The following is a 23,835-nucleotide window of genomic DNA, read 5'->3' as shown; positions in this document are numbered from 1 at the left end:
ATGGATGAAAATCCTTCAAAACAAGGAGTTGAAAGACTTTGTTTAAAAAAAAAAAAAAGTTTACAAGCTGAAATACTTTAAAAAAGGGGGTGCTACTAGGTACTAACCATACATGGTGCTTAAACTTTTGCCTTAGCCCATTTTCCCATTTGTAATTTTAAATGTAAAAGATGAAAATTTATTTATATTTTTTTTGCCGAAGATACAAAGAAATATGTCATCTCTAACTTTAGGCCTTTTAGAGATCATTTCATATTCACGTGTGCCCAAACTTTTTCTGGAGTTGCAGTGGATTCCCAGGGCATTTATCACCAAGTCTGAGAGCGCAGGGAGACTTCCAGCTGAGCTAAAGCCATGTGTCCAGACTGATGACGTCTCCAGCCATCACCGCAGATGGTTCCCACTTATAAATAGACAGTAGCAAAAGGAGAGGAAGGTTTCTGCTTTACTTACAAAAAGCTGAAGAAACTTGAGGATTCGCTTGTGGGTAAGTATATAAAGTGCATTCCCGCTGACTGGGTCGATTACTGGTAATCTGTGGATTTTGTTCTTGATGAGTGAATACACTGCATCGTATAGGCTGCGTGGGAAAGAAACACGGACATTACATCACAGGCAACGTGCAGCGTTAAGGGATAGAGAACATACTAACAATTACACAGCTCTATGCAGTGTGTAAACAAGGAATCGCAGCGGTCATGTTCCGCCTGAGCCGGTAGGAACACTGATATATTTTTATTTCTTCCCAGTTGGACAAAATGGATTTTTTTTTATTAAAAAGGTTAGGACCTCAATTGGGCCATTTGTAAGAGTAATAAAAACACAATAGACTACATATTTAACCATTATTTGGGGATATTTATAAAAAAAAAAAAAAAAAAAAAAAAAAAAAAAAAAGAGTGGCTACCTTGCATCTGGAGTTATATTCACCAAAGGCTTGAAGGTTTCTTGCAAATACAATTCTGTAGAAAAATAGTTTAAAAAAAATTAAGAAATAATTTCAGAATTAAAAAAAAAAAACAAAACACATACATACATACATACATACATACATACATACATAGAGTCACGACCAGACTTCTACCAGATTGTGAATAAATCCAGACTTCGCACATTACTAATCGGAAGTCTCGTCGTCTTAGACACTTTGAAGTAGCAGCAGTTGCACTAACCAAATGTGTTAATTAATGCAGTGTAAAGGAAATGCTAATCTGGATTGTCAACTTTATCAGCTTTAAAACCCAAAGAAAATACTGTATATATATTACCAGACTAAATTTCCCAAGGCAACTGTGGAAATTAAAACTTATGATAAGGTAATGGTTCTTACCCCTCCAGGTCTCAATCTTGTGCTCCTCCAATTCATATATTTGTACCTAGGGTAAGAAGAAGATCAGATTATTTAATAATCCATTATTTATACAGCACCAACATATTCTACCGGGGTGTTCACCGCCAGTAATAATCCTCAGCATGTCGTCCCCTTGTGCCTCAGTCGCAGTGGGCGATATAGGTACAGGTGAGAGGAAATTACATGGATTGGCGGTGGCACTACGTAGTGTAAGTGACGGTACTTACCATTGGAGACTTGTAGTATCGATGCAATATATTGATGAAATCTGTAATAGTTAACATTCCTGAAATAAAGCACAACAGGATTAGGCGAAATCTACTAAGTCCACGTGCGACATCTCCAGGTAATGTGTTTTCTGCAGACTGGCGGAGGCCCTGTTCTTGTAGTACAGAGCTGGAGGCAGGGTACTGAACCATATCCTGGGTTATTGTGTATGTGTTCCTTCATATAAAGGTTATATTGGTGTTAAAAGTACTAATTTTATATAAATTATAAAAGCGAGTATCTGACATACGTGCAAAAATTGTATAATAGATCTTCTAATGCAATGGATCTCTACACCGGTCAAAACTGTCCATGCAATAGGACATGAGATGACCAGTTGTCCTAGTCACCTCCATGTCCTAGAGATGAGGGAATTAAATGTTAGAAATTTTGTCACCAAAATTTAGATTTGCTAGAATAAGAAGGGTGTGTAAAAAAAAAAAAAAAAAAAAAAAAAAAGGTACACCAGTTGGTATTTTGTGGTTTCTTTAGACCCAGGAAAAGGAACATCATTCTCCTTAGCCTTCCCTGTATTTCTCCTGTCGCTGGTACTCTGACTGGCACCTGTCTTTGCAGGCCTCCAATGCTGCAGTTAGTCACTGGGTCCCATGGTGTCATGTAGGGCATGACACGTTAGGGAAGTTAATTTTCTGTCACACCCCACGTGATGACATGGGGCCTAATAAAGAATGGCAGCAGCAGAGGCTCCGAAAGAAGACAACCGAAGAAAGGGGACCCAATCAGAAAATTGGAGGTGGCGGAGGAAAGGATCTGAATGCGCTTTTTTGTTTAACCCCTTCACAGTAGAGTACAGTGGAGTGTAGCTTTAAGCTGGTGACCTAACGCATGGGGCTGGACACTGCTAGCCATCAGTAAGGCAGCGGGGTTAGGGCACGCGCTGAGGTAACACACGACTACCTCCATGCCTACGGACAGTCTTGGTCTTTGCTGAAGAGATCTTTATATAGACGTCTTCGCATCTTTTTCCAAGGAGCTCTCCAATCCTATTTCAGATCGCTGGAGGAGAACCGCATGTAACCCATCTCCATAGCAGAACCTTACACTTCCCGCAGATGTGCAGCAGTGTGTGAAATGAGGTCTCGCAGGCTGACTTTCTATACAGTCCAATTAAACAGTAACTATTCTTAAAGACGTCTTCCTGTTTTTCCCCAGACTGGAGCAACCAGATCAATTCATTCATTAAGCAGCTTGATATTCTTTACTGTTCTCTGCTGCCATTACAGAGAAGCCTGTGCATCGACTCAAGGCCCAACTGGATGGAAAAGTGGTCTTGTAAGATGGCGCTGGCTCTGTGTGAACCGCACAATACCCAAGCTAAATGCTGCACTGTCCCATAGTAGCTCGGTGCGACGGCCATTTCTGTAGGGTAGGCACTAATGCACAGTGCATAAGAATGGCCATGCTACACAAATAGCTATGCTACCAGCGCAGCATGCAGTGCACTGACGGTACGCCAAACTCTGGGTAAGAGGTTTTTTTTTCCCCCAAAGAGGTGGGACATGTCAATGTACAGTATATAGTCAAAGCTGGGTAATATTGCAGACTGATGTAGGGTGGGCTTCTTCCTGGGATCTCTGCCCACCATTTTGCTTATTGGGGGGGCTGCATGGTTTCTTCTTGTTCATTGTAGCTATTGCTGAAGGAAACTGACCACATCTCTAGTCTATAGTCAGCCGAGGGGCTCAGGTGCAGAAGACCTCCGAGGCGCTGAACATGCCCTAAACAGGCATAAGGAAAAGGGCTGTGTGATAACGGGGGTCCCAGCACAGGGGGCAGCAGTCTCCAAAACCGATATCACTACAGAAGTCAGCCCCACAGCATGCCAAAGAAAGATAGCTGCTGCAGGACCACCCGCAAAAGTACTTAGAAGCCCCTTTTATTCTATTGGCAGCCAGAAGTAGAAAATTAGTAAGATTTCACTGTGTTCTAGAAAACGTCAGTAAGAACAGTTTCCTGGTTTCAGAAAACCTCTGTCCCCTCGCCATAACAGGTTCATAAAACCCCCCCCCCCCAAAAAAAAAAAAAAAACCACACACAACAAAAGGGATCAGAATTACTGCCAAATGGGAATGTAGTGTGGCGCTCACCTACAAAACTCTGGTTTTTTGTTTCCCATAATGGCGCAGCCCTTACGCCATTAGCTACCAGCGCGAAAAAGGCCTTCTTTACCTGCAGAGGGGAGAAACACACGTGAGCTTAGGTTTAGGTTGGGTTTATACCCAAGGTCAAGAAATCTGTTTCATGTTTTAGGGAGACAAACTGAATTTATGTCCAATATATATATATATATATGTTATATTCTTGCATTTCTCTTAGGCCGGGTTTACGTCTGCACACGGGAATTGTTCCATTTTTAAAAGGAACAGATCAATGAAATTCATGTCCAAAGCGGAATAGTTGCATAACTGAATACTATGGTTTCCATCGGGGCTCAGTTATGCGACAATCCTTTATACAGAAGGCACAGCAGGACCATTCGGAAACCTGGCATGTAACAAGCGACGCTGATAATAATCACTGGCCCCCACCGCCTCGTATTCCATCACTTATGAGAACCCAGATTACAGTCCTAGGGCTCAGAGGTTCTTTGGTACACAAGGTGCTGCAGTTAGCGCTCTGCCTTATATCTGGCTCCTTAGAAGCAGGCGCCTATACCAGTGTGACAACTGTCATATCACAGTGTAAATGTAAACTCTACCAATGTAAAAATTAAAGGTGTAGAACATGGCATCCCCGACATTTAGGTCCATCATTAGTCTTTCCCCAACAGTAAGGCCAGAAACCTCATCTCCTTATAGACATCGGCACGTTCTTAGGAGAACTTAGGCCAAGTGCACACGTTGCAGAATTGCCGTGGAAATTTCTGCAGCAATTCTGCAACTCCCTGCTGTGGGAAATACAAATGCGGAATTGGCATGCGTATTCCCGCTAAACACTAGGGTTTTGCAAGCGTAATTAGCTTGCAGAATGCTTGAGTTTTCCAAGCGATCTGTAGCATTGCTTGGAAAACTGATTGAGAGGTTGGTCACATTTGTCAAACATAGTGATTGACAAGTGTGACCAACTTTTTACTATTGATGCGGCCTATGCAGCATCAATAGTAAAAAGTTTTTTTTAATTATTAACATTAAATTAAAAAAAAAAAAATCGTGATATTCTCACCTTCCGGCGGCCCCCGCAGCCTTCCCGATCCTCGCGATGCTCCCAGCAACTCCCGTTCCCAGTGATGCCTCGCGACAATGACCCCAAATGATGTAGCATCACGCGAGACCGCTACGTTATCACAGGTCATTGTTGCAAGGCATTACTGGGAACGGGAGCATCGCTAAGGCCTGGATCTGAGGGATGTCAGAAGGTGAGTATATAACTTTTTTAATTTTAAGGGCCTGAGGAGAGTCTCCTCTCCTCCACCCTGGGTACTGTCCGCACACGATCCGCTTACTTTGCACATGGTGGGCATAGTCCCATGTGGGAAGCGGATCAATGCATTCCTATGTGTGCGGAATCACCACTATTTCGCACAAAGAAAGAGCATGCTGCGTATTTTTCCGCGATGCGATTCTGACGCGGGTTGCGTTTTCACTGCAAAAACGCATATAATCCGTAACATGTGCACATAGCCTTACAGGTATATTTCAGCACTGTGGTAGCAGAGCATGTACACACCAGTAGGATATTGGCCAGGTGGGCAGTCATCTCATGGACCTCAGTGATAACTAGTGCAGACCCAAAGCCAGCACAACTTTCAGGTGGGATGTCCAGGCTGGGGCTTAAGAGGTTGTCCACTACTTTTACATTGATGGCCTATTCTAAGGATAGGCCATCAATGTGTCATCAATGTGGGATCAGCCAGGATCAGACACCCGGCACCCCCGCCGATCAGCTGTTATCGGTGTCAGCGGCAGCCAGAAGTACTCGCTCGTGGAGATGGTCTCCACTTGTAATGGCCGGGACTTGGTACTGCACATCTGCATCCTATTCATCTCTATAGTAGGCGGATGTGTAGCACCCCGCGCATGTGTAGCACCCCTCAGCAGCCTCTACAAGTAGATTGCCAGCTCCAAAAGTGAGAACTTCCGTATGGCCGTGAAATGCTCACTTTTTGCCTTCTGCGTTCGTGCCATAGACTCCCGGTGTTTGCATGGTCAGATGCCACATTTAGCTTCCCCTTGCAGAGCTCCTACATCCTCCATTCTGCTACTTAATGAAATGTCCGAGTAGTAGGGCCCGTACAAATCAACAATTTCCATCTAAACTATATCGCTCTGAGGTTTTTCCGTGCATCGACTTCTCATATAAAATAGCAAATCTCTTGGGCTAACAATGCTGACTGGCCGATCAATAGCAACAGTCAGTGCGGTAAAGTATCGGCGCCAGGTAATAAGACCACCTCTAGGCTGTATGACGCCAAGTATGGAGGTACTGCAGTTCTGACCAGTTAAGTGGACTGTAATTAGTACCAATTATTCCTTTAAGACTGGTTTGTTCTGTACATGAAACGATTATACTGGTCAGGGGTTTCTCCTCTATAAAGAATAACAGGAAGGATGCAGACTAAGTCTTCAAGGAACGGAATTCCCTTTGCTGGATTTTAATAATTCTTCAAAGCCGTGTGCAGACTGTAAGCTGCAGGCCGGGGCGCTGCATTCTCTCCAAGGCAGCTTTGTATTTTCTCTTTTATTAATTCCTGTGTTTTGGTCGGTTTATGGGTCAAAGTTTATATTATGTCTGATGCTGACATTTAACCACAAGAAGAAAAAAAAAGTGCTCTTATCCAGCCACATTTCTACTATTTGTGGGATACCGAACATTCCTTCTGCAGACAGGACCGACTCATAACATCGGAATTATTACATAAAGGTCTGTGTTGAGTTCATTAGTTCCTGGCAGATTGATTGAATGGATTTTCTTGTAAATCATCCTGTTTTGTTTTTTTGTTTTTATTACCCATCCTTAGTATGTGTAAACATTGTGCAGGGCGGACCACCATTTGGTAGTCGCTGCTGGTAGTTCAGCGGTCACTAAACTGTGTGATACTGTGGCGGTTCGCTCAGCGCACACTATTCATCCAGCCACCACCGGAGCAGATGACAGCCGATCAGTGGGGGGTGTTGGACCCCAACTTACCTGATATTAAGGATACGTCACCAATAGGAGAGTATAGGAAAACCATTTTTTATGAGCGCGAGATTTAATTTCTGGACCCAGAAACCAGACACAAACAAAAATTGCCGAGTCACTAAGGCTACTTTCACACTAGCGTCGGATTCGGCCCGTCGCATTGCGTTGGGCCAAGATTCCGACGCTAGCGTTTGTTGTGCTGCACAACGGAGGCAGCGGATGCATTTCTCCGGCGCATCCGCTGCCCCATTGTGAGATGCGGGGAGGTGGGGGCGGAGTTCCGGCCGCGCATGCGCGGTCGGAAAAAGCGGTCCGTCGGCTGCAAAAAACGTTACATTTAATATTTTTTGCTCCCGGCGGTCCGCCACAACACGGCGCAACCGTCGCAAGACGGTTACGACGTCTGTCAATGCGTCGGTAATGTAACTCTATGGGGCAAAAACGCATCCTGCAAACAACTTTGCAAGATGCGTTTTTTCCCCTAAATGACGCATTGCGACGTATTAAAAAAAACGCCAGTGTGAAAGTAGCCTAAGAAATCTCTAGACATTATGTACACTGTTCATGGATGCACAATCTGCTGCGCCATTCAACGCCTCCTGGCTGCAAAACAGGGAGAAAATGGGAAATACAAAAGCCCCGGTGTGAGATCAGTAGAGCGTCACACTATTAATGCACATCCAGGATCTGGACACCGGCAGATCAGACCGCTGCACCCATCTCATTCAGGCAAGCGGACCCCCATTATGGCAATACTTGGGAACTCAAGTCTACAGCATCACTATAGAGACTCATTTTTACACTTTTTTTTGTCTCTTCTTACATAATTTAATCGTTAGCCTTTAGTAGAAATAGCAATAACAGGAAAACTCACTTGTAAGGTAGTGTCAAATACAACAAGCTTGGAGCTGGTGGGCACAATGTCATAACACTTGTGGGATTTCATGAAGCGCATGTATATGTCACTCTCCGATTCTTCAACAGCTGGAAGTGAAAAGTCAGAGTCAGTATGATACTTGGATAGAGCCGAGTAATAGCGAGAATCACTGAAAAACCATGATATAGTCATGCTGAACTGTCAGCCGCCATGTTGGAGGACCCCATGTACATAAAACAAACCCACCACCACACATTTGCTTTTCTCTCCCTTTGGCACTGTGGCCCATTTTCGCCTGGACAGATGGTGGAATGATGACCCTGGCAATTAGGTCACCACTCCTACTTAAGTAGATACTTGTATTTCCTAAAGGGGGGGGGGGGGGAAGGAAACTATTCCGGAGCATCTTTTTAGAGTTCTGTTGTCATTCCTCCATAGTGAATAAATTGAGAACTAGATATTACCACTCATTTTCAAAGTGGCGTGTCCACACACACAGCCTAATGGTGCGAGGTCTGATTGGACCGGGCCACACTGTACGGACATCCTCCCAATTGGAGACATGCAGATTATTCTTACATTTTTAGGCAAAATAACCGTTCTAAAAAGTGAGCGAAAACCGATCAATTCATGGATATTACAAGTACTATGGTGGCCCGATTCCAACGCATCGGGTATTCTAGAATATGCATGTCCACGTAGTATATTGCCCAGCCACACACATAGTACATTGCCCAGCCACACAGTATATTGCTGAGCTACGTAGTATATTGCACAGCCCACGCAGTATATTGCCCAGTGACGTAGTATACAGCACAGAGCCATGTAGTATATTGCCCAGTGACATAGTATATTGCCCAGCCAGGTTTGTCACAGGTGAAAAAATAAAAAATAAACATATACTCACCTTTCCGAGGGAGCCCTTGTAGTTCACGGCAGGTTCCGATCCCAGGGTTGGTATTAGCGCAGGACCTGGGATGACGTCGCGGTCACATGACTGACGTCATGGCAGGTCCTTCTGCCACCGGAACCTGCAACGGAAAATGGCGGCCGGCACGAGCTGCAACGGAGGGTGAGCATAGCAGGTTTTTTTTAAATTTTAAACATTTTTTACTATTGATGCCGCATAGGCAGCGTCAATAGTAAAAAGTTGGGGACACACAGGGTTAATAGCGGCGGTAACGGAGTGCGTTACCCGCGGCATAACGCGGTCCGTTAACCACCAGCATTAACCCTGTGTTAGCGGTGACCGGAGGGGAGTATGCGGGCGACAGGCACTGACTGCGGGGAGTAAGGAGCGGCCATTTTCTTCTGGACTGTGCCCGTCGCTGATTGGTCGCGGCAGCCATGACAGGCAGCTGACGAGACCAATCAGCGAATGAATAACCGTGACAGAGACAGAAGAACAGACGGAAGTGACCCTCAGACAATTATATAGTAGATTAACATGTCAGGAGATCTCCTATGGATTGGATATGTCAGCAGATGCTACACGGACATATATACCTTCCCATATCTCTACATTGCAGAAAGGTTGGCCGTCAATATCAGATTAAAGGGGGTTTAAAGTGTAAAACGTGTAATGCAGGCAGTACAATGTATCCCTAGGGAACAGACATAATGGAGCTGCCCACAGAAAACCATCACCGTTCATCTTCTGAAACCTTCCTTCTGTCCACACTGCAAAATGTATTTGACCTGTAGTGTTGAACTGGGCTGCGGGATTTGTACCCTCACATTTCATTATTTTGTGAAAATCTAGACGTGGACCCGACTTGGAGATATGACGACTCTACAGAAGTGTTTTCCCTGCGAAATCCTGAGGTTCACACAAATTCTCACCACCAGCCGGCACAGCCATCTTATCATGAAGTTGGATCAGCCTGTAATCTGATTTTCCACTTGATTTTGAGCATCGTTCCAGATCCAGACCTCCGTGGGACTTTGTGATTTACGTTGATCATTTTTATGTTTTACTGTTCTCAACACATTCTACTATGTAATGAATAAAGATTTGGAACTGGAATCTTTCAGTGACATCTAGGATGTGGGATTTTAGTGTATACATACACATCCTTCTAGATCTCGTAATACACAGATGCTTTAATTTCCCATAATCACTGTACTTTTGACAATTAAGCTAATTAGCTTATTTCCCAAGATATTTCAGTGTGCCCAGAATTTGTTCTCATGGATTTTTCTGTATTTTTGACTAGCAGAACATCCAAAAGGAGAAACAAAAACAGATTAGCAAAATGAGGATTATTTAGGCTAGAAAAAAAAGACGACTGAGGGGCGATCTAATAACCATGTATAAGTATATAAGGGGACAATACAAATATCTCGCTGAGGATCTGTTTATACCAAGGAAGGTGACGGGCACATTCTCTGCGTCTGGAGGAGAGAAGGTTTTTCCACCAACATAGAAGAGGATTCTTTACTGTTAGGGCAGTGAGAATCTGGAATTGCTTGCCTGAGGAGGTGGTGATGGCGAACTCAGTCGAGGGGTTCAAGAGAGGCCTGGATGTCTTCCTGGAGCAGAACAATATTGTATCATACAATTATTAGGTTCTGTAGAAGGACGTAGATCTGGGGATTTATTATGATGGAATATAGGCTGAACTGGATGGACAAATGTATTTTTTCGGCCTTACTAACTATGTTACTGTAAAGGGGATGGGGGAACTACAATACTATGTTATGTATTTAAAAAAAAAAAAAAAAAAAAACAACAACACACACACACACAATACAGCAGACTTACATCTTACATCCAGCGCCTCCGCTGCACCCCATGCATTCCTTTAAGGCTGCTTTCACACATCAGTTTTTTGCCGTTAGGCCCAATCTGTCGCCGTCCACTATAATGGAACCCTATGGCGACGGATTCCTTCTTTTTTCTTAACTGAGCATGCTCCGATTTTGTTAGGATCCAATTAGCTGGATCAGCTAGTCTGATCCGTTGAATGGATCAGTTGCATCAGTTTCACAATCTACGACAGATCCGTTTTTTGTTTTTTTTTCCAACATTTGACGTACTGTGCCCGATGGTAAAAAACTGATGTGTGAAAGCAGCCTTAGAGAACATACACATTGTTAAAATGACAGAGCGCAGAATGCAGTGGTCTGTGCCAGCATCTGCTACAATTTGGTCCCAGATCCCTGGATTACCAAGTTTATAAGGGACGGGGGATACGTACAAGCATTCTTCACTTAAGGACAGGACTAACCCCAACCTGGTTAGTGATTGCTTCATTTTACAATGCACAGCAGATTATACACACTATCAAATGTATACACCCCTATTGGAGAGCGTATTAACTGAACTGCAGCTCCGGGCAGCGGCCATAAACAGTGTGATGGCGCTGTGGTGGCATTAACACCACCCAAAAAAATAAAAAAGCCAGGAGTGGCGTCAGAGGAGTGAAGTGTGAATGGGAGCCAAACAAAATGTCTTTCAATTGATGAATTCAGAACCTGCGGATGGAGGCATTGCACATCTCATCACCATAGATTTTTAATTACCGTAAGTTTCCTTCAGGTCACATGGAAATCATCCAGACCAGAGAGGAAGTCTTCATTTTAGGACAACCTAATAGAATATAGTAATCTCATACATGCCGCTGTGTCACTTCTACAGAAGGAGCAGTACGGCCAGGAATCCCAGCGCTGCCATCTGTCACCTACCAGCCTCAACTCCAGGCATTTTTGTCTCTTCGCGGTTTAATTAAAAAGTAAGAGTTTTGCAATTCCATTGTATTAAAATAAGATCTTGGCAGAGTGACAGCGGAGGAAAACCCAGTCAGCCAAAGCATTAAAACCACTTGGCCAAGCGCTTGTTTACATTAGCCAACCGAGGCCATGAAACGTCGGCCGATTGGCCACATGTACGCGGCTCAGTGGTCATGTAATACCCGTACTGGAGAGAGTAATCGCACGTTCACATTGTAGAAGTGGAGTATTTGCAGTGGACATGCCTTCAAACACACTGCAGTATACAGTACAATGAGAGATTTCTGAATTTTTGTGCAAACGTCGCTTTTTTTCTTGCGAATTTGAACCGAAGCATTTTTTATTTTCCAATTCTGCAGGGAGTCACTTTCAGCATTTTTCACCTATTCAGATATGCAGCATTTATCCTGCCAAGTGTCACATTTTGCAAATTAATCCTACACAGGCCGATGTGCTGCCGAGAGCGAGGTTTGGCAGGCAATATCAGTTTTGCTTAAAAATTATTATTCAGTATTTTGCTTGTTTGTCAGGTCTGTTCACACTACAATATAATATGTCACTTATTCCTGATAATTACCGGTGAAAATGCACGTTGCCTGTTCAGACAAAGCAGCTTTGATTCATCGAGGTCACCAAATCTCTGAAGGTGGGTCCTTTGGCATCTAGCACCAAGGAGTTTGTTGCACTGACTGGTTTCAATGGATCAAACTTCTTTTCCAGCACATCCCACTGAGGCTCAGACACGTGGCAGTGAACAGCGGTCAGCATGGGCACGCTGATTTATATGGCGGCATGTACCCAGATATACTGCAGGCTGCAATGCTGTGTCCTCACATCATACTATTGTGGCCAGCATAACCTTCAGCAGCAAGTGCTACCATAGCTCTGCATACTAGTGACTATAACAAGACCAGTTATTTTGGCGATTCTCTGACCTAGGCAGCACAATATGACTTGTCAAAAATCACCAGATCTTTATAGTAACCCTTTTGTTTCCCTGCTTCTAACACACCATCTTCGAGAATTGATTGGTCATTTGCTCCCCAAGACATGTCAGGAGGGCCGACAGGGCAAGTATGGTCTACATTGGGTTTCCCTTATTCCCATGCATCAGGTAGAATGTTAAATTGATACAAAAACAACAAGAAAATTAAGATCATATCAAGACATTCCAGATTTATGTAGGTTAGGTACAGCGATGGGGGTGACAACAATGCAAGAGAACAGTTTTTATACACAGAAGTATAAATAGTTCAGACCTGGCATGAACATCGTAACCAGCCTGATATACTGTATATGTCTCATACGTCCGCTGAAGAATTCCCTACTGCCTGATCTCCCCAGGGAAGCTTCACTGATCTCCCAAGGGAAGCTTCACTAAACCTAGATGTGGTACAGCCATGAAGGTACGCAGTCAGCCAGCCTCAACCTTTTTATAGATGTGTAGAAGGTACGCAGTCAGCCAGCCTCAACCTTTTTATAGATGTGTAGAAAGAACGATCAGTCAGACCGGAGCAGAAAATTATAGGGTAGTGGGACCAGGGTTGACAAATGTTTACTTGTGGCCTCAATATATAAAGTCACCACTATTCTTAAGTCTATGTATTGTATATATTGAAGATTTTTATAGTTTAGGTTGTATAAACAAAAAAGCCTCAAGAAGAAATTACATTATTTTTTGCACCAAATTTAGAGTAATTCATTATTTTACCTCCTGAAACTTTTCAGAACAAGGTGTCCAAGCAGGAGAGCATTTGCTTTAATAGATTACTATTACTTTGTGTCATAATTTGTGTTATAAGTGAATGCATGTTCTCCCGTGATGTTTTTTTTCAGCATTTTTTTTCTGTGTATTTTTCTGCAGCCAAAACATTGTATTTTACAGAACCAGCAAAGTAAACGAGGTTAAAAAAAAAAAATAAAAAAAAAAAAGAAAAGACTCATTCACATGCTGCGTATTTCACCCCCTTGTGCTTTTTTGAGATGCTGAACATTCTTTGAAATACGCAGCATGCCAATTCGGTCAGCGTTCATCAATTGATGTGAATGGGGAAAAAAAGTCAAGGTTACGGAGGGCTGTGAACTTTTAGATTTGCGGCATTTTACTACAAAGATATATGAATTAAGAAGAGCACATAAAATACCAATCCTAAAATTGTTCTCTTGCTTATGACAGGGGGGGAGAAATGCTGAAGCTGGGAAACCCCACCAATTCAAAGACTGGGCTTCCCATGCACTATGGGGGTCTGACTGGTAGCTGTATTCAGCCATCTCTGGTGGTTCCATCAACAATGATTACAGCTATAGCCATTGCACGGGAACTGCAGAGTACCATTCTTGGGATCAGCGGGGAACCAATAGTTGAAAAAGTTATCACTTATTCTGTAGGTAGGCGATAACCTGCTAAAGTGAGAATAACCCCAAAGTCAATCTGTCAGCAGATTTTTGCTATGTAACAGAGCAGCATGATGTAGGGGCAGATACGTCGCTGGAAACAAACTATAATTTACTAGGCTGTATTTTGCCATTTCAATAAAGTCAGTGTTTTATCAGCAGAAGATTATCACTACAGGACTAGGCATCCTGTGCCTCCTTGTCAACTGCTGTTTAACACCGCCCCAAAGCTGTCACTCAGTGGTGTGGGCGGAGTTACAAACAACTCAGCATTTGAGCACTGCAGCAGAGAAAACCGGGATCACAACTGTTGCACCTGGTAAATTGATACATGCTGGAATACGGATTAAATAACTGGTGACAATTTGCAGCATAATTTGACAGCGTATTTAGAATCTGCAGTGCGGCGTGTGGATGAGATCTGGTTGGATCTCACTCACTTTGGGTCTCCTGAACATACCCTTACTGGACACGAGTCTGCCCTGGTCGCGTGCACACAGGAGCTCAGCAAGTGACAAGACGTCTCTGATGACTAGTGTGGCTAGTCAAGCACTCGTGGGGCCAGCAAGACAAATTTTCATCCTTTGGAAGTAAACAGTGAAGGTTTCCATTGAGTGGCTGCAAGCAGAGCTCTTGCAAATTATGAAGGGCTGATACAGAAAACATTGTATAACTATTAACCCTTTTCATGAAGATGCAATTCTCCTTTAAGAACATCTTAATGACTGAGCAAAGTGTTCAGTCATGGCTGGAGACAGTGAAACCATTCACGGCTACAAGATGGAGTGGCCAAGAGAATTACGGTAGGTTAAATTCCACATATCCCTTCCCAGCTCGGGGTGACAATCTAAAGGTATAAGGCCAGTGTCACAGTCCAGGTACAGACCGGACCCCGGTAGCCTCATATGCCCGGCAGGCAGATCAGGTCAATAAACAGACAGCCGGTCTAGACATGGCAATCCATACAGTTTTGTGACTTTAGTATCAAAAGTAGCACATTTTTAAAGGGAATCTGTCAGGTTTTTTATATTTAATTCGTTAGCAGCATAATATTGGGGCAATTGAGCCCAATTTCAGGGATGTTTCACTTAAGGTACCGTCACACATAACGATATCGTTAACGATATCGTTGCTTTTTGTGACGAAGCAACAATATCATTAACGAAATCGTTATGTGTGACAGCGACCAACGATCAGGCCCCTGCTGGGAGATCATTGGTCGCTGGGGAAAGTCCAGCACTTTATTTCGTCGCTGGATCACCCACGGACATTGCTGAATCGGCGTGTGTGACGCCGATTCAGCGATGTCTTCACTGGTAACCAGGGCAAATATCAGGTTACTAAGTGCAGGGCCGCGCTTAGTAACCCGATGTTTACCCTGGTTGCCAATGTAAAAGTAAAAAAAAAAAAAAAAAACAAAAAAAAAAAAAAACACTACATACCTACATTCCTGTCACATTCCTCAGCGTCAGCTTCCCTGCGTCCCCCAGTGTCAGCGCCAGCCGTAAAGCGAAGCACAGCAGTGACGTCACCGCTCTGCTTTCCGGCAAGCGCGCTTACGCAGAGCAGGGAAACTGAGGCCAGTGGACGCGACAGGAATGTGAGTATGTAATGTTTTTTTTTTTACTTTTACAATGGTAACCAGGGTAAACATCGGGTTACTAAGCGCGGCCCTGCGCTTAGTAACCCGATGTTTACCCTGGTTACCAGGGGACTTCGCATAGTTGATCGCTGGAGAGCTGTCTGTGTGACAGCTCTCCAGCGACCAAACAGCGACGCTGCAGTGATCGGCATAGTTGTCTAGATCGTTGCAGCGTTGCTTAATGTGATGGTACCCATAATTAGGCTGTGTTGTTTCAATACAATCTGTTTTATCAGCAGGAGATTATCTCTGCTAGACTAGGTGTCACATGCAAGCCAGTCAGGCTAATCTGTAACCCCGCCCCTACCACGGATTGGTTGCATCTTGTGTACATTATCAGCAAGCTGCCAATCAGGCGTGTGGGCAGGGTTATACACCGCCTAGCATTTCAAGCACTGCTACCTTTACAGAAGAGAAACGAGGGATTCTATAAAAACTACACCAAGCAGCCCAGTAAGTGACACATCCCTAGAATCAGGCTCTTTGACCCTACAGGATGCTGCTCTGATATTATAGAGCAAAAAAAAACAAAAACTCAGATTGCCTTTAAAAAGTTGCAGATTGAAAACCCTTCCAGAAACCTTACTCCAGGGAGGACTGGTGTGACCTATAAATAATAAATAAGGGGCTTAAAGTTGAATTTTCATGAATCTAAAAACAGCTGGATAAGAAAAGTTGGCTAGAAAAAAACCCAAAGGACTTAGCATAGAAAGTGTCTAAAAACGTATGGAGATTAAGGCAAATACTGAAGGTGGAGAAGCGGCACTGATGAATCTGGGCCTTATATTCACCAAGTAAATAAATCAAAGACTCACAAGTGTCCTGTAATGGGCACGGAGCCATAACGGCGACCATATGTCTGCTCTGCAGGTAACCAGCCAAGGACCAAACATCTCACTGAACCTGCGGATTTAGGTTTTCTATCAATAGCGATTACCATCATCAGACGCCACGGGGTGCGATCACACGCGGGTACATGATGCAGTCACTGGCTGCAATTAGCAGGAAGACTGCCACAATGAAAGAACGTGATGAGCTGCCAACGCCACGAACATACAGAAGATATGGAACACCAATCACACCATGACTGACATTAATCCGATTTTGTGATCCCCTGCGGCAGATACAAGGGGCTTAGAGGCTACATTGGGACTTCTCGGCGCCTCCACTTTTCATCCATGGCTTCCTACCATGAAGGAGGTAGCGTCACATCACCACGTGGCACTGGTCAGCACATGGTGGGCATGCCGGCCCTGCAGCTTCCTGCATCTCCTAGTGAAAGTAATGCCTCTTGATAAATTTCTGTACATGGAAAGATTTCCTTAAAGGGGGGAGGCTAAAAAGTTAATAAGTTCCAGAACTTAGTACTACAGTTCCCAGCTGAAAGCACTACAAAGCCCATGGAGAACAGGCCTAAAAGGGATCTTTGCAGCCCGGCAGCAGACAGGGAAGCATTTGCTCAGCCTTATTTTAGCACTTTATTTCCCTCTGAAGATTTGTTTTTTGTGCTGCACAGCAGTTCTCTGTGCCTCCATTGTCACCAATTAGAAATAATGGAAGTGTAGAAAAATAGAAATACCAAGAGGTCGTTCCAAGAAACATAAATAGTGTACGAGCGTGCACGCTGGAATTAGGGCAACGAGGCAAGACGGGAAGGGGGAGGGGAAGTGACAAAGCGGCAATAGAGTCACACTTTTCATTGATTTAAATATCACACTCCTTTAAAAGCTTTTTTAAATTATTTAAATGAAGGTGGTAATGTACACTGAGCCCGGCAAATAAAGGTCACGGACAAAAATGTCATGGTAGTCAGCAGCAACAAGATCGCAGGTCCCCCATTTTGACTCACTAATAATCATTTTTTTTGCAATCGGGTCACATTAAAAATGTTGCATTGATTGTGTGTCGGAGTCCGGGTTAGATTTGCAATGAGCTGACTGAGAATCCATCAGTGAGATGTAACAGTCTGAAAGAGGAGACTATGTGCACACGTTGCAGATTTGATGCTGCGGATCCGCAGCAGTTTTCCATGCAATGTACAGTACCATGTAAACCTATGGAAAATCAAATCCGCTGTGCCCATGCTGCGGAAAATTCCGCACAGAAACGCAGTGGTTTACTTTCCGCAGCATGTCAATTCTTTGTGCGGAATCCGCAGCGTTTTACACCTTTTCCTTTATAGGAACTCGCAGGTGTAAAAACGCAGGCGAAATCTGGAGAAAACCCCGCAGGTAAAACGCAGGTCATTTTACCTGCGGATTCAACAGAATCCGTGCAAAAAAAATCCGCAATGGAATCTGCACCGTGTGCACATACCCCAACACTAGGGCTACACCGCCATTTGTCACACGACACCGACGTCACAGGTCATATGTAATGACTTCTTATGAGGATTGTATTGCAACTGTGATGGTCACAAATGATTTGGATATTGAATAGGAGGAAACGCTTTGCCGACTTTTGTTCCCCCTTCTCTAAATCAGTGAAGAAAAAAAAAAAGTCACTGATTGAACTGATGAAATGATGGCAAAAACAGACACTGATGAACGGGCTGCGTTTTATGCAAGGGGGGGGGGAAAAGAAAAAGCTGTAGTGATACTTTGAAGTACTACTACATTAGTAAAGCATCTGATGGCCCCAAAATCTTAAAAATGAATAGTTCACAAAAAAAAAAAAAAAAAAAAAAAAAAATGCCATTTACCTGCAGAGGGCTAATCTGCAGGTAGATAGTACAGCGGCCAGCAGCGTTGTGTGCGGCCTAGCTACCAAGAGATGAACGTTCCTCCCAGTGGCAGCCGCTTTCAGTCTGTGAGACCCCCTCTTAAGGTACCGTCACATTCAGCGACGCTGCAGCGATATAGACAACGATGCCAATTGCTGCAGCGTCGCTGTTTAGGTCACTAGGAGACGTCAAACACCGGCAACAGCAGAACGATGCAGGAGCGATCCAGTGACGTACTTATTGGTCTCGCTGGTTGTTCGCTCCATGTAAAACATTGCTGGCATCGTTGCTTTTGCTGTCAAACATGACGAATCACACCGACCTGACGACCAAATAAAGTTCTGGCCTTCTAGCTCCGACCAGCGATATCACAGCGGGATCCTGATCGCTGCTGCGTGTCAAACACAACGAGATCACTATCCAGGACGCTGCAACGTCACGGATCGTTGTCGTTCTCGTTGGAAAGTTGCTTAATGTGACGGTACCTTAAGTGTCGGGACGCACTGCAGCCGCCACTGACCGTACAGAGCAGTGATTGTCAGGGCTGTGGAGTCGGTAAGCCAAACCTCTGACTCCTCAATTTCCACCACTCAGACTCCCTCATACATGGCTCATGTTTAAGTGATAAATTTACTGTAGTAATTTTTAGGATTTTAATCGTTATTATGATAATATATTTATTGGAATACAACTTTAGAACAAAAAAAAAAACCCACAACTTTTGCATATTTACAATTACACACTATGCAGTAAGTGGAAAAAAAAAAATTGCTCTGAGAAGTCGTATCGCCTCCATCAGATCCTCTTTCATATGTGACCGCACATCTGACCCAATTATTTTAAGGCTAGAGAACAACCTCGCTACACTACCTTGGGTTGGTGGCAGAGCAGTAACCACATGGGCGACATTAGGATTTAAAAAGAGAAAACAGTATTTTGACAGTAAACGGCTTCACCAAACCACTTGCCATGAGTGGAGAAAAAGTTGTTGGTGTTATCATTCATATTCTCTGAAAAAAAGGCCAAGAAAGCAAAAATTCTGCTGGGGTGTGTAAACTTTTGAGCACAACTGTACGCTGCGTAGAAGCAAAACCGCCACGTGTGACCTTACCCCAACAAGCAGTGATCAGCATGCCATACCATAGACCGGCTAACGGTGAGGGCAGATGATCGGCCTCTGCAGAAGGTTCTTTATGTTACTTTCCCACGATGAGTTTTTGATGCTGCGGTTTTTTTTGCACAGTGAAAAGACGCATCTTACAGTTCCAAAAAAGTGGAGCGGATTCATGGAAGTCTCATATATACGGTGTATGTTCTTGTATGCGGTGCGTGTTTGAAATTGGCAATAAGTCAATTTGTCTTGCAGGTACAAGGAGTTTTACGTGCAGATTTTCCCCATAGAAGTGCATTAGATGAAAAGATAAAGATAAAAAATACATGTAATCTACAGGACTATCAGTAAAGTGGTCAAAAGCCAAAAATAAAAAAAAGATATCTTAAACTATACTAGAGAAAGGGGAAAAAAAAATACAAATTTAAAAAAAAAAAAAAAAAAGCGTTTAAAAACCAAAATCCCAAGTAATGTAACCAGATGCAGAAGTGCTGCAACATGAAATGATCACCAAATAATCATTGTGGGAATGTAGCCCGATACTCATGAATGTTTCAGGTAAATAATAGGAGGATGATAGAATATTAATAGAATAGCCTTTAAGAATCAAGATAAGGAATTGTCCGACTTCCTGCAGCAATCAGCCGCTTTCCAGAAGCGGGACAGGGGGCGAACTTTCGGTTGCTCCGGGATCATACTGTATAGGAGTTGTTTTTTGAAGAAACAACCACATTAGAGGTGAATTCACATTGGTCATTTTTTTTTTACTTTTGCATTGTATAAGTTTAGGAGATATTCCAATATTGGATTTAGACATCAGCCGTCACCACTATTGTAGGACCGCACATTACACCGATAGAAACGACCAATAGCCACAACTGCATGAAGGTGATGGACACAAGTATTAAAAAATTGTAAGTGACAGCGTGTCGTCTGGAAGGCACAAATTAAAACTAAAGGTCACAAGCTAAAAGTAAATGAGTTGATGACTAGAGGTAAAGGTCATCGGCACAGATGTAATTGGATCAGTAATTGGTGACGTTCAGCCCTGGAGGGATACTGGCCTCGATTATCGGTCTCACTCCCATATAGCATCTTTTTTGGGAACGGTAGAACAGAAGCCCTCTTTGCACATAATAAACTTACCCCCCCCCCCAGTTATCTACCCCTAATTAATGTGTATTGATAAGGGCTGTAGAAATCTATGCAGAGAGCGCCCTCTAGTGGAGGTTGCAGACAGCTGTAATAATAGCATGTAGTTACCATGCGTCTGAAGGAAAGTAGGAGATTTGGTAACAAGAAACGTTCTGACTTAGATTTATGAGGACATTAACCAGCACAGGACTTTGAAGCCACTTAGACTGAATAGAAGAAATACAATAGGTACACATTTAATTAAATCTTGAGCGGATCTGCAGTCCTTGCTTACCAGAGTCTAGGAATCCAGCAAAACCAGCACAGCAGACTCTCCTGTTGCATCACAGCGGTCAGGCGCAAGCACAACACAACTACTTATGGCTGCACATCCCTTTAAGGCACATTCCCACTCGTCGGATACACAGCGTATTATATGGATGCAAAATACTACAGTATGAAATCACAAAGGGGGTCCACATAATGCGGCACCATAGACAAGAACGTAAATAAAAAGACATTGCCTCTACTCTATCCCATATGGGGGAAAGGCTTACATAGAGAACCACTTCAGCAAAGTCCTGTATAAAACCATATATTTTATTTATCATATTAAAATGAAAAAAAAAAAACAAGATTTTAATTAAAAAAAACAACAACCAGAAGGTGGCTCTTGTGTGAGGGGCTGCACAACAAACAACCCTTGCATATATATTTTATAATGATTTAGTTTTAAAAAGATAAAAAAAATAAAAATGTAGAGATCCAACAGGGAATATATAGGGTACTTAGAGTTATAAACAGTCATGTATCTATTCAGATATTATTTTATATTCAAACATGCTTGTTTTAGATATCAAAAATCAGATGTTTCCAAATAAAAAAGTGCAAGTGTATGAAACGAAGGGTTTATATTTCCCCTTTAAATACAAGCCGAGTAGCCACTGTTATATTAACATGCAGATATCTTAACTTGTAGGCAGGTTCTAAAAACAGAGGCTTTGCCTATTGGCGTCAAGGACTGAAAATCATGAAAGATGCAGCAGGGTCTGTCTGTGCTTCCCTCTGCCCCGACGCACGTTTCGTAGATACTTTCTCAGGGGATGTCCCGTGAGGAAGTATCTATGAAACATGCGTTGTGGTAGTGCTAGTAACAAGCCCTCTTCTATTCACTTGAACCATTTACAGCAATTACCGATGCAGCACAGACCATTCAATGAGCCGATCTGGGAGCGCGATGGGGGTCAGGTCCCTACTGATCTGACATTGAGCTATTCTGCAGATTATTGGAATACTCCTTTATACAATGCTTGTTGATGTCGTTCATCTTATGTTCTGCCGTAAGAATGTTGTACATCCAGTTTCCCATGACTCCAATTGCCTCTTGATCTGTCCCTAGGACTCACAACTTTCTCCAGAGCGGTGATCCCCCCAAATGCAGAGTCCAGCCTGATGCCGCAGTCACATGCATGGCTCTCTCCATTACCTTCTATGGGAGCAGACTGTCCAGGTTGCTGCTGTATATATATATACACACACACACACACCTTTTAATTTATCAGAATTTGTTTTTAATTCGGTAAAAAAAAAAAAATCCCTTTAAGATGGCTTGGGCAGAAAGATCATTCAGAGCACAGGTATTGCCTACTGGCACTTTCCTCGTGGATGGCTGAGCCTATGCTTTTACCATCCGGAGTGGAAGACAAACCTCCATCAAACCCCTTAGACTTCTCTCCTGCAGGTACAAAGGATCAAACATGTTGAGATCCAACATGCCCAATCATTCTCCCACCTGACAAGACATGTGCTAATAGGGGAAATTCTGGTGACCACCAAGCAGGCATGGACAACTGATCAGCTTCACCTCCCTGGGCATCTGAGATGTTCACCCCACGTTCTCCATTTTAAGCCATGACGCACAGAAGCCGATACAGGAGATAACAAGGCTCACAAAGAATCTCCACAAGTAACCAGGCGAAACCAGATAACACCATTCACAGCAGGCCAGGCTAGGAAGTCACAGGTAAGGAAACAAAGCAGAGTCCTACAGCTTGTAAAGGTCACACTGCGGGGTTCTGTGTATAGGGAGGTTTTTGGAACGGGTCACCGTCCAAGAAAAACGCTAGAAAAAATATAAAATCTTCCTATTCATTTGTATCCCAAAGCCACTTTGCTGTTCAGACATTGAGTCTTGAGAGTTTCAGGTTTTGTAATACGTTCACCAGGGAAAAAAAAAAGTGGCCGCCGCTCCGAACTGGGTACTGTCCATTATGTTTCCTGCGTGGTCTGGAAAACCCCTTTAAGCGTCCACTATATTATCCTCATCCAACAATGCATATATCTATTCATTGCTGAGACCCAGATTAAACACTGCCGAGGCTTCCACCACCATATACCGCTCGTAATACTCCAGTGCAGCCATTAGCTGGAGTGTTGTCACAATGTTTCAGGATCCTCATGCATCAGCAGTGTCACTCATAGCTAATAAATTAAACAGGCCGCGTCCACGGTGAGCAGTGTATGTGCAGATCTATGGGGATTTCTCCTGCAGCCTCTCCTACAGTATTGATTACACATAAAGACGTACTATATACGCGCCTATTATGTCCTGCACAGGATTTATATATATTGACAGGTCAGTAAATATGTTTGCACTTTCACCTCCGTCAGCGACTCACAGGAGATGATCTTCTGGGCGTTCTCGGGACCTGCACATAGTATATTGCTGCAGTGCGCACCCAGAGCCGGATATGGGCTCTCCTCCAAGACTGAAGATGGGCTCAACAGAAAACCAGGGAAAGTGCTGAGGCTTGTGCCCGTTCATTCTGGTGACCGGTGCAGCCATTGCCTGGTGGCGACTCGTATAGTTCGTGCTCAGCGGCGCACACTGCCGCTTTACTACGCAGAAAGTGGCGCACTAATCTTCAGTCAATGTCGTGGGACTGTGGGTCTATTCCCTTATACAAGGTATAAGACAAAAACAACAAGATCCAGCAAGTCTGGTACCGTCACATTAAGCAACGCTGCAGCGATATAGACAATGATGCCGATCGCTGCAGCGTCGCTGTTTAGGTCGTTGTGTGGTTGCTGGAGAGTTGTCACACAGACAGCTCTCCAGCGACCAACGATGCCGAAGTCCCCGGGTAACCAGGGTAAACATCGGGTTACTAAGCGCAGGGCCGCACTTAGTAACCCGATGTTTACCCTGGTTACCATTGTAAATGTTAAAAACAAAAAACTACATACTTACATTCCAGTGTCTGTCGCGTCCCCCGGCGTCAGCTTCCCTGCACTGTGTAAGCGCCGGCCGTAAAGCAGAGCGGTGACGTCACCGCTGTGCTCTGCTTTACGGCCGGCCGGCGCTGACAGTGCAGGGAAGCTGACGACGGGGGACGCGACAGACACCGGAATGTAAGTATGTAGTGTTTTTTTTTTTTACATTTACAATGGTAACCAGGGTAAA

The 23,835-nt window shown here is 43.7% G+C and overlaps 1 protein-coding gene across 5 annotated transcripts in view; it reads right to left on the bottom strand.

The window, feature by feature from the left end:
• Positions 1–23,835, bottom strand: part of PRKAG2 (protein kinase AMP-activated non-catalytic subunit gamma 2) — a 348,191-nt gene that overhangs the window by 14,160 nt on the left and 310,196 nt on the right. For all 5 annotated transcript variants that reach the window (XM_069729758.1, XM_069729759.1, XM_069729760.1 and 2 more), the window contains 6 exons: positions 7,635–7,744; positions 3,727–3,808; positions 1,579–1,637; positions 1,331–1,376; positions 908–962; positions 454–580 (listed from right to left, as the gene is read on the bottom strand). In XM_069729758.1, coding sequence (XP_069585859.1) covers positions 454–580; positions 908–962; positions 1,331–1,376; positions 1,579–1,637; positions 3,727–3,808; positions 7,635–7,744 — 479 coding nt within the window. The remainder of the gene's footprint in view (positions 1–453; positions 581–907; positions 963–1,330; positions 1,377–1,578; positions 1,638–3,726; positions 3,809–7,634; positions 7,745–23,835) is intronic.

Source organism: Ranitomeya imitator, chromosome 6 (genome assembly GCF_032444005.1).
Source record: "Ranitomeya imitator isolate aRanImi1 chromosome 6, aRanImi1.pri, whole genome shotgun sequence".
In the NCBI taxonomy this organism is placed as follows: Eukaryota; Metazoa; Chordata; class Amphibia; order Anura; family Dendrobatidae; genus Ranitomeya; species Ranitomeya imitator.
Note: the sequence above shows the minus strand (reverse complement) of the source record. Positions and strands in the feature narration are given on the sequence as shown.